Genomic DNA, 16,022 nt, shown 5'->3' with positions numbered 1-16,022 from the left:
CAACTTGTAAAAGTACTTGCTTACATTTTATCTTCATTACACCGATCTAATTAAACGCCGAGTTTTTTCCTATCGTTATTTCGCCGGCCGCTGCAAAAGTAATGAAGAGCGACAAAAACTTCTAATTGTTCGCTTCGACATTTGTCGCACTGAATCCGATGTTTCTATTAAAAGCTGGTGCAATTAAAAAAACGGACATTGTTTTCTTTGCGAATTTACGCATTATTATTTAAAGTATGTATTTTTAATAATCGTCAAACATATTATTACACCTTATAACTATTTTTAACCCCCGACGCAAAAACGACGGGGTGTTACAAGTTTGACGTGTCTGTCTGTCTGTCTGTCTATCTGTCTGTTTGTCTGTCTGTGTGTGTGTCTGTCTGTGGTATCGTAGCTCCCGAACGGATGAACCGATTTAGATTTGTTTTTGCCTGAAAGCAGAGTTAGTCGAGAGTGTTCTTAGCCATGTTTCATGAAAATCGGTCTATTATGTATTATTATGGTCGGGGATTTTTTCAAAATTTTAATTTTGTCGTTAGGTTATAGACAATGATTCGAGGAAATCCACGCTGAATAATGCATGCGAAATTAGTTCGCTTTACATTATTAGCAACTAAATTATATTTCAACTGAAAGGTGCCGACTATAAGCAACGCTGTTACATTTTGTAACGTTTGATAACTTTACCGTTCAGTTCACGTCAAAGATGTTTACTCTTTTGCATCGTACTGCTTCGTAATAAGGCTAAAAATTTAAATAAAATGTTGTGTAGATTGTACCAGAGTCGGAGCGAGTTTGAAACTATACGAACAGCGCAGTTTAGCAGGTATGAAACGGAGCGTAGGTGCTGTACAAGTGTACAAGCCAACAGACAATCAAAGCGAGCGCGAGCCCAATTGCGAAATAAAACGTTCAAATAACAAGTTTAATTAAATCGCCAAGACCGTCCGCGCGGATGCTGGAACTATTCGATTCTAACTATAACGATAGTTTAACAAGTGAACTCAAAGTGAGCTTCATATCGAATGTTGCCTGCAACACACGTAGCTAAAGTGCAGTCAATCGAGAAAATTATTCCTAGGTGTATTCAGGATTGCGATATATTGCTATCCTACCAACTCCGCCAGTCAATTCGCATTGCACTCGCACGGTATTGAGTGTGTTGGGTATTACTTGTACTTGGGCGTCCAATAATCGGAGTAGGCTTTAATAGGCGCAGGTTATATATGCATCAATTAGGTCTTTTCCTCCTACCCTTATCCCACGTTATGTGGGGTCGGTACAACATGTCTTCCTCTTCCATTCTCCCCTATCTTTCGTCATCTCAACACTCACATCTTTCTTTCTCATGTCCTCTTTCACACAATCCATCCATCGTTGTTTGGGTTTACCCCTCCCTCTCCATCCATCAACATTCATCTCCAACATTCTTTTGCCTATATGCCACTCATCCCTCCTCATTACATGACCGTAACACGCCAACCTGCCACTCCTCATCTTTTCCGTTATAGGCGCAACTTTCAAACTTCCCCTAATATACTCATTCCTGATCCGTTCTGGTCACTCCACACATCCATCTCAACATTCTCATTTCCGCTACGTGCACTCTCCTTTCATCCTCCACCTTTGTCGCCCATCATTCAGATCCATACAATACAACAGGCCTCACAATCGTCTTATAGATCTTCCCCTTAAGTTTAAGGGGCATCCGTCGATCGCATGTTGTCCCTGAGACCTGTCGCCATTTAATCCATCCCGCATTTATTCTATTTTTCACGTCACGGTCGATGCTTCCGTCATTTTGGAATAATGACCCAAGGTACCGGAAGTCGGAGCAGACTGGTAGGTATACACCATCTAAGGCAATAGGGGAAAAACTGGATAGACCACCGAAATCGCAGAACATCTGTTCAGTTTTGGTTCTGCTGATTTTCAGTCCCACACTTTCCAGTCTTTCTTGCCATTTTCCCAGTCTGCTCTGGACCTCAAGTGCATTTTCCCCAACAAGAACAATGTCATCGGCAAACAGCATACACCAGGGTGCTTCCTCCTGTATGCCCGATGTCAGAGCATCCACAACCAGGAGGAACAAATACGGACTTCAAATCGGATATGCATCGATTAGGTATATAATATTAAATGAAGATTCAAAGATTCAAAGATTCAAAGATTCAAAGATTTATTTGTTCAACATAGGTAAGTTACAAGATGTTCAATAATTGTTTTCAGTATCACTATGTCGTGCCTATTGGCATACAAATATATTAATAATATAGTTACACTACTTAATTAAAATATCACAGTCAAATATCAAAACAATAACATTCAAACAGGGTTATCTCATGCAATCAATTCAATCTAATAATTTAATAATGTCAAAGTAATGTTCTAAAAAAAAAAAAAAAATAATAATAATAATAATAAATAGGTAATTATAATAATCTCAATTCATTTTAATTTAATTTACAATTCAGTTAAAAATTCTCTTATAGTGTAATAGGCTTTCTCTATAAGGAATACTTTAAGTTTTTCTTTGAAAACATTACTTTTGTCCTTATATGCTATTATATTTGGCGGTAACTTGTATATTTTGTGCGCCATTCCTAGAATGCTTTTTTGCAAAAGTGCAGTCTTACTTGGTACTTTTTGCGAAGACTTTATTTTATTTTGAAGTCGTACACTCTTAAATTTAGTAAATAGATTTTGGTTTGTATTTACAAAATTGGCCATTTCATATATATATAAACTTGGCAATGTAAGTATATTAAGGCTTTTAAAAGATGGTTTACATGAGCCTCCTTCTTGGATACCACAGATTGTTCGTATGCATTTCTTCTGAGCCTTAAATACACATTCTTTATTGGTGGAGTTTCCCCAAAACAGGACACCATATCTTAAATTAGAAGTTACATAAGCATGATATGCAGTTAATAGTGACGATTTGTTTGCTCTTTTTTTTAAATTGTATAGAGCGTATGAGTATTTACTTAATTTGTTACATATATTGTCAGTTTGTATTTTCCATGTCATCTTATTATCTTCATGTCATCTTATGAAAACTCAAGTATAGGTACAGTACCGTTCAATAATATTTAGATATATCAGATTTGTGATTTTCTGTAAGGGGCAACAAGATCCGGTCCGATATGTTGCCGGATCTTGTATCGGCAATCTCTCCTCTCGTGAAGAGGCGGAAGCACGTGTCGAGTTTTGTAGTTTTGACCGTGGGTTGTTATATTTATATGCGTATTTATTTTTCAACATTAATATCATGTATAAAATACGCAAGTAAGTATAACGGCTTGGCACTTGATTGACAAACACGTTATCTATTCGCGGATTTGCAAAGTAATCTTCTAGATTTTGATGTACATGGATTTCCGCTACGCAACGCCTGATTCCATCGATTAAATATTAAAAAAAGTTTAAGGGGAAAAATCATGGCCGGTACTGTATATGTATAGTGTTTATTTTTTATTTTTGTACTTATCCTACCATTGTAAATAAAAATAAGCATTTTACAAACAAAATATCAAATGACGATAGGCAGCCAACTGAGCACTGATTGAATTACAAGTGCAAACTGGCTGATGCATCATGATGGAGAGCGCAGGCCAGTATTGTTAAATTGTTATTATACACTTTTGAGTGGAAACTGTATTTAGGTACATTTTCGTATTTATTTCCGAATTTTACTTAAGAAAATAATGTTTACTTTTACTGGTGCATAATGTGTTGTTTTATAAAATTGATAACACGAGTGTTTTAAAATGCCTAATTATGTACAACTGCTTGAATAATTTTATCTACAATCATAATATATAATAAGTTTTCTAAAATAGTTACGTACAGACATACCCGCTTATTCATAAACAATTCACTAAAGTTATCAAGCCGATAGAGTTCGTTTGTCCCTTTTAGACGTATTGGTGTGATAGAAAGGGACAAACGAACTTTATCGGCTATATTCAGGTATTTAAGAGGTAATTAATATCAACTAGTGATTGACTGCCAGTTCACTTTTAAAACGTTCGAAATTTGAAACTAAACAAATGACTGATCGATGAATTCCATCATCGCAACATTTATGATTCTTTCGTCTAGTGTTAATCGCTCCCTAAGCATATTATACAGAACTTATGATATGGATATAGGTAAAGAAGCATTAATTGCTATTATGTTTTGTTGAACCACGGCACGAATGACAATGATACGATTTCACACCGCCGTAATACTAGGGTTTGCTCCCGGGAAATACCGGTCCCGAAAGTACCGGGAATTCCCGGGATTTTTGGCCAAGCAAAGAACCGGGAAATCAACTAGAAAAATCCCGGGATTTTCGGTACTTTCGGGACTGGTCTAATTTTTTCGCTTTTTCAAATATAACAATATATTTTTTGGCATTTTACATCTTTTATTATTATATTTCCATAACCAAACCGCACCGGCTTCGCTCGGCGTATTATTTTATCTGCCTTTTTTATTACAATGAATTGGGAGTCGGAAGAGCAATCAAAAAGTCCTGAAGAATTCCGCCTAAACCATAGGCACCAATGGTTACCGTTGCAATACATTGTTCCGATTAAGCGATCTGCCATTACTGGGAGATATTTAATCGCTTAGTAAAAGAAATAAGACAAATACTATTAAAGAAATGTAATAATTGATTATAGACCGGCAGTAAAACCTCACAAATTTTCCCCAAACATGTATTTTGAAGCAAAGCATGTTTTTTTTTATTATTATGGACTGATCGGCGATTGACCCTAGTCACACCTGATGGGAAGTGAATACAGAGTCTAAGATGGAGCTCACCGATTCAGTAATAGCCTATTCACTCTTCGTTTAAAGAGACCGAGGTCGTATTTTTCTGGGAACACCGATGCTGGGAGCGCATTCCATTCCTTTGCAGTCCGCATTACAAAGGTTGAGGCAAATCGTTTTGTGCGGATAAATGGAACACTAACCACATACGGGTGCATTCGTTCCTCCCGCCTGGACGTCCGAAGATGGAAAGGAGAAGGAGGAATTAGGTCGTGCAGTTCTTGAACGCTCTCCCCAGAATGTATCCGGTAGAATATTTTTTTTTATTTTTTTATTTCTTAAGAAACAAACAGTCTCATATTATGACAATTATTACAGTGTAAATTACTAATATTGTAGACTTACAGTTTCCTTAATTTAACTATCTTAACCTAAACATTATCAGTTAAAAGTGTTATAACATTCAATATATTGTTTACTGGTGTTTGAGTGGTATCGGTATACATCGCTAAGTAATACAAGTGAAAATATCTATATATTACAAATATTATTACAAATATCGACATGTGCTAAAATCGGTCGGTAAAAATCACGCTGCTTAAGAGCTTCAATCGAAAACCCTGCCCGTACGTACCGATCGACTTATAACAAAAAATTGTATGGTGGAATTGTCGCTCTTATACATAAATGTAGATCTAGAAAAAAAGTCGGGGATGGCTTATGAGTTATGTCTAACTTTTAAGGATAGCTGTTATAAACATGCTTAACTTTTAAAAAATGTTCACATATAATGTGGTATTACGGTATTCCACAGAAATTTCCAGAAAATGACTAATTTTCTCGAGAACGTTCTCTCTGCCTAGCAAAAAAAATAGTGCACCATCTCAAATGTTTTGCTTCCTTTAGTTTACATTCTTTGCTTCAAATTACATGTTTGGGGAAAATTTGTGAGGTTTTACTGCCGGTCTATAATCAATTATTACATTTCTTTAATATTATTTGTCTTATTTCTTTTACTAAGCGATTAAATATCTCCCAGTAATGGCAGATCGCTTAATCGGAGCAATGTATTGCAACGGTAACCATTGGTGCCTATGGTTTAGGCGGAATTCTCCAGGATTTTTTGCTTGCTCTTCCGACTCCCAATTCATAGTACATAATAAAAAAAGGCAGATAAAATAATACGCCGAGCGAAGCCGGTGCGGTTTGGTTATGGAAAAATAATAATAAAAGATGTAAAATGCCAAAAAATATGTTGTTATATTTGAAAAAGCGAAAAAATTAGACCAGTCCCGAAAGTACCGAAAATCCCGGGAAATCCCGGTTCCACATTGCTCCGGTACCGAAAATCCCGGTTCTTTAAAACAGTACCGGTACTGCAATCCCTGCGTAATACCCATTTGTCACCTCTCTTGAGGAAAAAATTAAGATAAATAAGAGCGAAGAGAGGGTCCTTTCTCATTCATCTCGTCCAGACATTAGAAGGTCGAAAGTAGCGTTCGTGCATAATTAAATTTATGCTGTATAGGATGAGAGGTATGGTTCATTTCGCCGAGATAATATCGAGGGTTCCACACAGAGGTAATCCACAAATAGGCATCCGAGAATAGAGCGAGGCTACTGGACAGGCGGCGCGAACATCTCCAGTAGGCCTAGCACATGATGGCCGCGGGAGTATGTCGCCGCGAGATAGATGACACGTCTTTGTCTAACTGTATTAATGACATAAGGACAGGTAGTCTATCTCGCGGCGACATACTCCCGCGGCCATCATGTGCTAGGCCTGCAGAGCTGCAATTTTTTTATGTTGACTATAATATAGAAATTGATTACAATTAATTGTAATTATGTATAATTTCAGTTTTCAATTATGAATTGTAATTTAGAGAAAAGACAGTATAATTATAATTAAATAAACAATATTTTAATCTATTTCGATTCTTGCAGATTAGATATTGTTGTCATGAATGAAAAAAAAAAATATGTTTATTAAAATAAGGACCATTTTGAAACAATTTTAAATTTTAATATTTTGTCATTTCAATTTAACCAAAGTTGTCTTCACAAATATTTTCTATTAAAGTGTCATTTCAATGGCGAAGTGCCATGAACTCCTAACTAAGTACGAAAACCTAAGTAAACCTAGTTGGGAGTTCATGGTACTTCACCGTGGATTTGGTTTTAACTTTAATTGTGCATAATTGTAATTAAATTGTTTGTACAATTTCAAGTTAATAAAAGATATTACATGGTAAATATATTGTGGAAGACCATAATTTGTGTATAAAATTAATGTAAGATAAGTACTAAGTTTGACAATTTTTTTTTATTAAATATGTATTTTTAAAGTTACTTAATATTAATTTAGTAACTCTCATTTCGTAGTAATTGTAAGGTAAAGGCATCCTGCAAAGTGTAACACTCTGCGTATCTCTGATTCGTGGTCAGAAAGGTTGTCCGGATATTAGTGGAGTGAACCTTCCTTAGGTCAATAAGAACAAACAGGCATTTAAAGCAATTATTTTTATCAATTACTAGTTAAGTAGTTATAGTAAAAGTATGTTAATGGTTAACATTTCGATGAAAATAACAATTAGGTCATAAGTGACTCAAACGCCACAGAAATTTGTCTAGTTGACGATTATTTGCAATTTAAAGAAATAAATAAATATTATAGGACATTCTTACACAGATTGACTGAGCCCCACGGTAAGCTCAAAAAGGCTTGTGTTGTGGGTACTCAGACAACGATATATATAATATATAAATACTTATATACATAGAAAACATCCATGACTCAGGAACAAATATCTGTGCTCATCACACAAATAAATGCCCTTACCGGGATTCGAACCCGGGACCGCGGCGTAGCAGGTAGGGTCACTACCGACTGCGCCAGACCGGTCGTCAAACAAATTGATATTGGATTTTAAACATTATATTAAATAATTTATGGTTTTAATGTATTCTTATAAATATATGATCGATTTAATATATCATACTTAATAATTTACATATCATAATTGATCTGGTAAATTGTTATATTTAGTTACTCAATATTATTTTATGATCTCAATCAAATTTCATAGTAAACAGGTAAGCTAAAGGCATCCCGCAAAGTGTATCAGATTCGTGGTAAGGTTGCCGGGGGATATTAGTGCGAGTGGGAGTGAACCTTTCGCAGGTCAATAAGAACAATTTATTAATTTATATAGTACTACTTAGCTTTTGCCCGCGGCCTCGCACGCGTTAGAAAGAGACAAAACGTACCCTATGTCACTCTTCATCCCTTCAACTATCTCCACTTAAGAAATCACGTCAATTCATCGCTCCGTTTGACCGTGAAAGACGGACAAACAAACAGACACACACTTTCCCATTTAAATATAATATTAGTATGGAAATGTAGTTGAAAAATAAAATTATAATATAAGTTAAATAATTTCTTAATATACCCAATATACGAATATAATAAATGGTATGGATTTCAACTTTTTAATTACGAGTACTTACACATGTTAATTACGAATAGTTAATGCAAACATATAGGTAATATTAATGAAAATAAAATTACTTTCGTAGTTGCATATTATATATTTGCAATTTTTATTGGTTTGTACACATAACATGTACTAAATATTTTTTTTTTAATGAAATAGGCAGCAAACGAGCAGACGAGGCGCCTGATGGAAAGCAGTCATCGCCGCCCATAGACATAAGCAACATCAGGGGAGTCACCTATGCGTTGCCGACCTTTAAGAACCCTAAATTTAATCGATTTAATCTATTATACTTAATAATTGATCGATTTAATGTATACTAAATAATTAATCGATTAAATATATTACAGTAAATAATTTTTCATAATATTTTTTTTAATTGTTGTATTGAAAGTTACTCAATTTAATTTGATTATTTTAATCAAATCTCGTAGTAAACTGTACAAAGGCATCCCGCAAAGTATCTGATTCGTGGTAGGGAAGGTTGCCGGGGGATTAGTGGGAGTGAACCTTCCACAGGTCAATATAGAGCAGGTAGCGTAACCGCGCACGGTGGTCGCCATTCAATACCCCGCTCGTTAGCCCGGTGTTAACCGTTTTATTATTATTCATATTAATATGAGATTATTTAATACTAATTTTGAATGCAATTACATGGATTTAAATGTGAATCATATTAAGCCTTATAATATTTTGATTTTCAAGGCTATAAGAGATGTGGTCTCAACAAACAGTAGGTACTAGGAGGAGAGCGGGTGAATCATTATTTGATGGCAAACTAATACACAGCTAGTCATTGATATTATTACACTACACGTATTTTACGGCAGTTTCTAAACGCCCGCAACTAAAGGAGCGCCATAAGCGAGTTACCATTCTTTTAGTATTGCTTTTTTTTAACGCCTCTTAAGTAAATTATAGAATACTTACTTACAAAGTAACAGGCAGTAGGCGCTTTTGATTGATAAATAAAATTATGCCATCATTAATAGTAGCTTACCTTACTACAAAAAAATGTCAGCAATATCAATGGACATTTCTTTGAATCTCTTATTGTGAAAGATGATATGGAGTGAATAGCGTCGCACGTTTATTATAGAATGGTCGTTTCTTGCTGAGCTCGGTCACACGAGCCGGCCGAGTAAGCGAATGGGCAGAGTTCTACGATTACAGCATCCGGAGTGCCATCAACAGTTCGTCAATAAACCACAGCATTGCGAATTATCTCAATAAGATTCTTACTGCACTTTATCAGGCGGGTCTGGCTTAACTTTTTATAACACTATTAAAAATTTAATTGTAAATGAAGACATTAATTGCTTTTTATGATTCGATATTCAATGACGATTACGATTCATTATTTGTCTTATCTTATCTAATATTTTTTTCTTAACGTACTAGTGCTGGTTTACAATGGTGTAAAAAAACTTTTCAATTAAAACATCTCGTAAAAGCAGTCTTTAAACTCAGGCATATAAAGAGGAACAAACGAATATTTTTTAAGAGCTAAAGGAGTGTAAGTAATAGAAGAGTTTCATTAAGGAACAAAGCCATCAGTGAAGTAGCAAATGGCGTAAATTAAATTTCCCTAAGACAGAATACGTGATAAATCGTTCCGAATCGGCCATTAGGTGCGACGCTGCGTGAGGGCCCGAAGTGTCAGCAGTTTACACGTCTTATTGCTTGTCGCAAGTCGCCGGCGTCTCCGCAATAAAAACATCAACCGTATTGACCAAAATAACTCTTGGCACCTATACGAAACGCCGACTGATACTGTAATTGAAGCTCTCCGCGACTCTAAAGAACTGAGCGCATCGGAACCAAATTTAATAAACAACTTGCTTCCGATTTTATATGCCTAACAATTGCAAACCATTTAGTTTTGTCAGTAAAATAGTCACTAAAGAAATGTTCTCGTTCCCTTTTTTGGGCTATTATTACATTTACACGAAAAATCTAAGTATTTTTGCGTATTTTGTAGAGGCAGCATTCTTTTTGTACTGGTAATTTCACTAATTTGTAAGAGAAATATAACTTATAATGCTTTTTAAAATTACTTCGCTTTGGAATAAGAAAGCCTTTCCCTGTATTATTGTAGCGTTAATTATTTTAATAGATTTAAATCGGGAGGAAACTCTTATTGTTAGTATGTTTATAGTAAACAATGATCTTGCAGGTTTGACGGACCAGATTTTGAGGGTTTGGCAAACCCATAACGATACGAAATACGGAAAGGTTTGTTTGAATACAAAACATGCCATGAATCTAAATGGGTGCTCTTATAAAAGTAATTATGGTTCTTTAATTTTTCAAAGACTTTGATTGATTTCGAAACGCATCGTTCATAAATCTAATTAACATTTTAATACTACTATAATATCCTGCAGCAGAGACATTGCAATGATATTTTTTGCTACCAATTTGTAATGGGTATGATCTGCAACTTCTGTATGATGTTATTCTTCACTGTTAGATCTTTAATATCTGAGTAGCCCGCCCGTCAATTTTACTACAAATTGTATCTACATATGCAATGCAATTGCATATGTATGTATATACAATTGCACCACACAGACAACATGATTTTATTTAGGTATTTACCAGTAAGATATATTTTTTAATGGTACCAGTGAAACAAGTTAAGCGTAACGCAGAATATTAGACAGTGAAAGAAAAAACTGGTTCGCGAAATTTGCGACGGCAGAAATGACTATCGTATATCGCGTGGGTTATATAAACGGTTGTAAATATATATAAACTAATATATTATAATATAATACGATATGTATTACGTACTATTGGAGCATTGCAGCAGGAAGCAAGTGAAAATATATATATTTTGGTAAAATATACTGTTTGGGAGATAAACGAATTTTAACGATGTAATTTAAACACTTTGATATCCACAAATTATCTTGAAATAGCGCGTAATAAAAAAACACCCATAGCATTTTTTGTGTCCACGCCGTGTATTCTATCAGACAAGATTAAGGAATAACTGCTGTTAATTTATCGTTTTTAGTAATGAATAATATAATAAATAAGCAATTAAATAATTAAATTATGATTCATAATTAAATTTGTGTTGCACTTATGCCGTAAACATCACAATATTTCCGTAACCTTATGTTGCAATAATTCTTAGATTAGGTATAGGTTCGATTATTTGTTACTTGCCTCTAGTAATCAATTGTTTTTCTTAAACTCTTATTTACATTTTTTTGTATTAAAAAGTATTAAGTACATCTCAAGTGCGAGCTAAAATATTGAGATTATAGAATATATTTAAACAATTTTATGTAGAAAATAATTAGTCCGTTTAAATATGAATTACCTATCCACAATTTTATATCCTGTATAATATAAAGCTAAATCCCTCGTTAATATATTTTTTTCGATTTTTACACACAAAATACAAAACAACAATATTTCACAACTATTTTAATTTGTATGGTTAATTATTTTATAAGTAGGTATTTGTTTATTGTTATATTTATCTTACATTGTGGTCCTAAATTAAACAAATTATTTAATATCGTTTAAAAAATCAGATCGCGTTAAAAATATTAATGTGTGATAAGGAAGAATCTGTGATTAGTATTTAAGTCTAATAGCATTAGTAGTAGGATATCAGAGTTAAAAAAATTACCAATAATTTATTTAATTGATAATATTTGATGACCTTTTTGTATTAAATGTAATTAATATATATTTTTTAATAATATATTTCTTCTTTAATAATGTATTTTTTTAATAATATTTTTCGGACGATAACAATAAGTCTTATTGTTCCGTGATGGGAAAGTCTTATTAATTGACATTAATGTAATTTTAACTGTACTGTATCGTAATATACAATTAAGCATGTAAAACATATGAATAATTACCGTAATTAATTCATGCTAAGTGCAGGTCCTTAGGCATATTTTTTGCAATTCACACGCAAAATTATAAGCCTTTTTTCGCAATTATTTATGTTTAAGACTATTTATTTTCATAAATGTATTGCATATGTACCTAACCTATAAGTAGATTACTGAAATCATTGGTTAACTATTAAGTTATCGTTTAGATCGCTTTCCTTTATTAGATGAAATAAATGAGCCGTAGTCAGACAAAATTTCATAAATTAAAAAAATAAAATTTCAAGTTTTATAGGTATGTTGAAAATAAGGATGAATAATTTATGTAATTTTATAATTATGTTTTAATAACGAATTTGTAAAAACTTAAATTTCATTAAATACATTTTATTAATTTTATTACATTTTTTAAATTCACAAAATAAACTAAATTTGCAAAAATATTATATTATCAATCTTATATAGTTGATTCGCTATCTTGTTTCTTTAAATTTCCATTTTTTTATGTATAAAGTCATCTTCATTAAAAATATTTTTTAGCATTTCCACATTAGTAATTACTATTTAGAAGCATTAATACAATTGATTGTTTTATGATTGATAACCAATTAACATATTAACCGAACCCGCAGTATATTTGTATATCTAAATTTACTCAGAATTAGCGTAACTTCATTTCACATTGTTTGCTAATGCAATTTTTAAACTTATTTTTTAGCTAATAATCAGTAAACACGCCGAGAATGCTAGGAATTTATTCAAATATTTGAGGAATTTTGTTTGTTTGTCATCACAGGTTGAAATGGATACTCACGCCTCGGGAAAAATTTCGAATAGTAACAGTCCATTACACTTTTGGAAAATATCACTGCATAGGTTACAATATCACTGTCAGTGTTTACAATTCACTTGCACATTACACGGCGAACGCCTGAGATTTCAATAAATAAGAGCACAAGTGACATCACTACGCGCAGATTGGAATACGTCAAATCGCATGCAGCCACCAACGCGACTGAACTCTACGGCGGGCGAACGATACCATACCGCGTCTTTCGAAAATTGCGCCATCCGAGTAAGCACAGTCAAGCGAAATTAACAACACAAAAGCACCTTGAGCACACTTCATTCCCGAGAACGCGCCTAATGCAGCCGAACCTAGCCTAGATAATGTTTACATCGCGAAATGCTGATACCCGAACGACCGGAAGTCGAAGCGAAGCAAACGCGACAACTATGTAAAATATTGCAGGATCGCGATCGCATTGTTGACATTCCCGAATAAAAATCACCAAAATATCGAGTTAATTGTATGAACACCACCTTGGATATAATTTTTACTTACCTATTATGGTGTGCGAAGATGAGTTGAAGGGCCGAATTTTGATTCGATGTCGATTTCTGAGTAAATTTAAAGAATATACTCTTATTGGTATGCGAAGAATGGCACAAAGAATCCCGACAACGCACGCGACGAATGCGCACCTCGTTTGCGCATATGCTGACACAACTTCACGGACGTTACTCCCCTTGCCCCGCGCACACCCGATCTTTGCGTCTGTGTGTGTGTCCAGAGTGGTCAAACGTGAAATTTTGTTCATGTATACACCAACACACACGTAGTTTATACCTGCTGCTGCCTAGCTCCCGATCGCCGCCATCTTTGTTACGACCGAGAGCGAGGGTCTCTCCATTTCACTTTAATGAGCCACTGCATGCCATCTAGCGACAGCGTTTTTATTATGAATGCTAACGCAAGGTGGCGCTGATATCCTTGTCATACTATGAACTTTCGTATTAAAATTTATTATATTTAATTTCTATTTTTCTATTGTTACTGTTGGTAATTCGCTTTATTAATGAATGTCACTAAACATTTTGACGGGCACGATTGGAGACTATTAATGTTGTCCTTATTTGTATAATAAAATGAGCATTCAACTGTTGTATATTGTAGAAAACGTTAACGAAGTTTCTTCAATTTCGCGCCGCAACTCGGTGAGTCATCTCCCGTTCGCCCCATAAATTTTCTATACTACATAAATATTGTAAGCATTATGGAATAAAACGTCAATTTTATAAAATGAATGGGAAAGGTTAGTCATTTAATCCATAAAATGAGATAAAAGATGATGTCTTCGTGATAAATTTTAATTTAATGAATGTAATCTTATAATATGGTTTACTTATACTTCGATACATATTAAATAATAATTATGTATTCAGTCGTGACTCTACTTATCTAATATTAACAATGTTAATCAATATAACAGTAAACATTCTTTGTAACTTTTATGGTTATAATAATAAAAACTGCTAATCCATATTTGAAATGACTTAAATGACACTGTGCATCTTGTTAACATTATGCGGTGTTGTATTAATACCTACCTTAATTGGTTTTGGCCAACATATTAATTAATAACTGTTAATGATCGTCCAAATCTACTCAAATGGGCTTCTATAAAATAAAATTAAAAAACATCATGTTACTCGTTGCCGTGATATAATTAACGTGACAGTTTATCCATTTCTACGGCCACTAGGCTACGTGCTAGATATTTTTGGTTATAACGGGCCGATTTTTGAGTCTCACGCGTTCGAATTCAGAAAATTGTCACTGAAAATAATAGGCAAGTCACCGTTTTCAACCGGTATTTTAGTGACAAAATCCCGTATGCGAGATTCAAAAATCGCCCTCCAGAACTAGGTATATTAGAGAAACTTAAAAGTAACAATATTTTATAAATTTATACAAAATATTGTCACTATAAGCCTTGCTATAAGTCAAAAAGTCAAAGCTGTGTTTATTTTTAATTATTTTCCGCATTTAAGTATATCTTTATGGAAATTTACTTTAGAAAATCCTTAATGATAATATTTAAGGATTTAAAGAAGATACATATGGTTTTGCCCTGATGCGAGTCTTCTTCTCTTCTTATCTCGCTGTCAGTTAAAAAGCAAGTAACTTAATGCTTAAATAAATGTTTTTGAAATATTACAAGATTGTCTTCCCCATTGGACTAAATGTCTTGTGGTGTTCATAATTATAATCTTAAAATAAAACGGAATTTTAATAATCTTTTGTAGGTACCTCCCTTAATAATAATAATGTATATATATACGTTAGAAATAAATAGTTATCTTCATTTCTACTGATTACATAAGGTACTGATAAGGCAGTTTTATATTCGTTAAGTACTATAGGCATGTAAGTAGGAAGATTTCACGTTCAGTAATGAAATATTAGCCGATCATAGATAGATCGTCTTAACTTTGTCGATAGATGGCACTGTATGCAGTTAAGTTAGACTACAAGTTGTAAGTTTACGCTAAGTAATAAAATAAATAAGTATGCTACACGTTAAAAGTTTGTTTTTTGTTACATGAAATATTATTTAATAATGTTTGGATTTGGAATCCTTGGACTCATACTAGACTGATTTTGATGTTAGTCGTAATAGAAACCACCAATCATTAATTAAAAGCACTTTTTAAATATGTACTATAATGAATTTTTAAAAAAATAACGTTATTTTTTTATTATACGTGTAGAAATAATTAAATTATAAAGATACATTTCAACTGTATAAATAAAAAATCTTAAATGTTAGAAAATTATACTTATTAAACTCTGGTATTGTTAGTTTTTTTTTATTCGATTATGGTTTCTGGTGCACATTGGGTATATTTTACTCAATCCATACAGATATATTTATGTTTCCTAAATCATTTTAGTAAAAAAACATTTCCCTGAAATCATTATTCGATAAGTGACGTTATGTATTTACGTATACACAGTGTTTTTGTTTTCCGTTAAATTCGACACTTCGTTACGTTAGGTTCATTATCAGGAACAATCCTGTATATCACTTTTAGTTAGATGCCCATA

The 16,022-nt window shown here is 33.4% G+C and overlaps 1 protein-coding gene across 4 annotated transcripts in view; it reads right to left on the bottom strand.

The window, feature by feature from the left end:
• Positions 1 to 13,786, bottom strand: part of LOC125228608 (transcriptional enhancer factor TEF-1) — an 80,668-nt gene extending 66,882 nt beyond the window's left edge. The window contains exon 1 of one of the 4 annotated variants that reach the window (XM_048133247.1): positions 13,476 to 13,786. In XM_048133247.1, coding sequence (XP_047989204.1) covers positions 13,476 to 13,731 — 256 coding nt within the window. In that variant the 5' untranslated portion in view covers positions 13,732 to 13,786. Of the gene's footprint in view, positions 1 to 12,944; positions 13,385 to 13,475 lie in introns of those variants that run through there. The other 3 variants (XM_048133248.1, XM_048133250.1, XM_048133251.1) reach the window with 3 other exon arrangements.
• Positions 13,787 to 16,022: the final 2,236 nt, after the last annotated feature.

Source organism: Leguminivora glycinivorella, chromosome 8, assembly GCF_023078275.1.
Source record: "Leguminivora glycinivorella isolate SPB_JAAS2020 chromosome 8, LegGlyc_1.1, whole genome shotgun sequence".
In the NCBI taxonomy this organism is placed as follows: Eukaryota; Metazoa; Arthropoda; class Insecta; order Lepidoptera; family Tortricidae; genus Leguminivora; species Leguminivora glycinivorella.
Note: the sequence above shows the minus strand (reverse complement) of the source record. Positions and strands in the feature narration are given on the sequence as shown.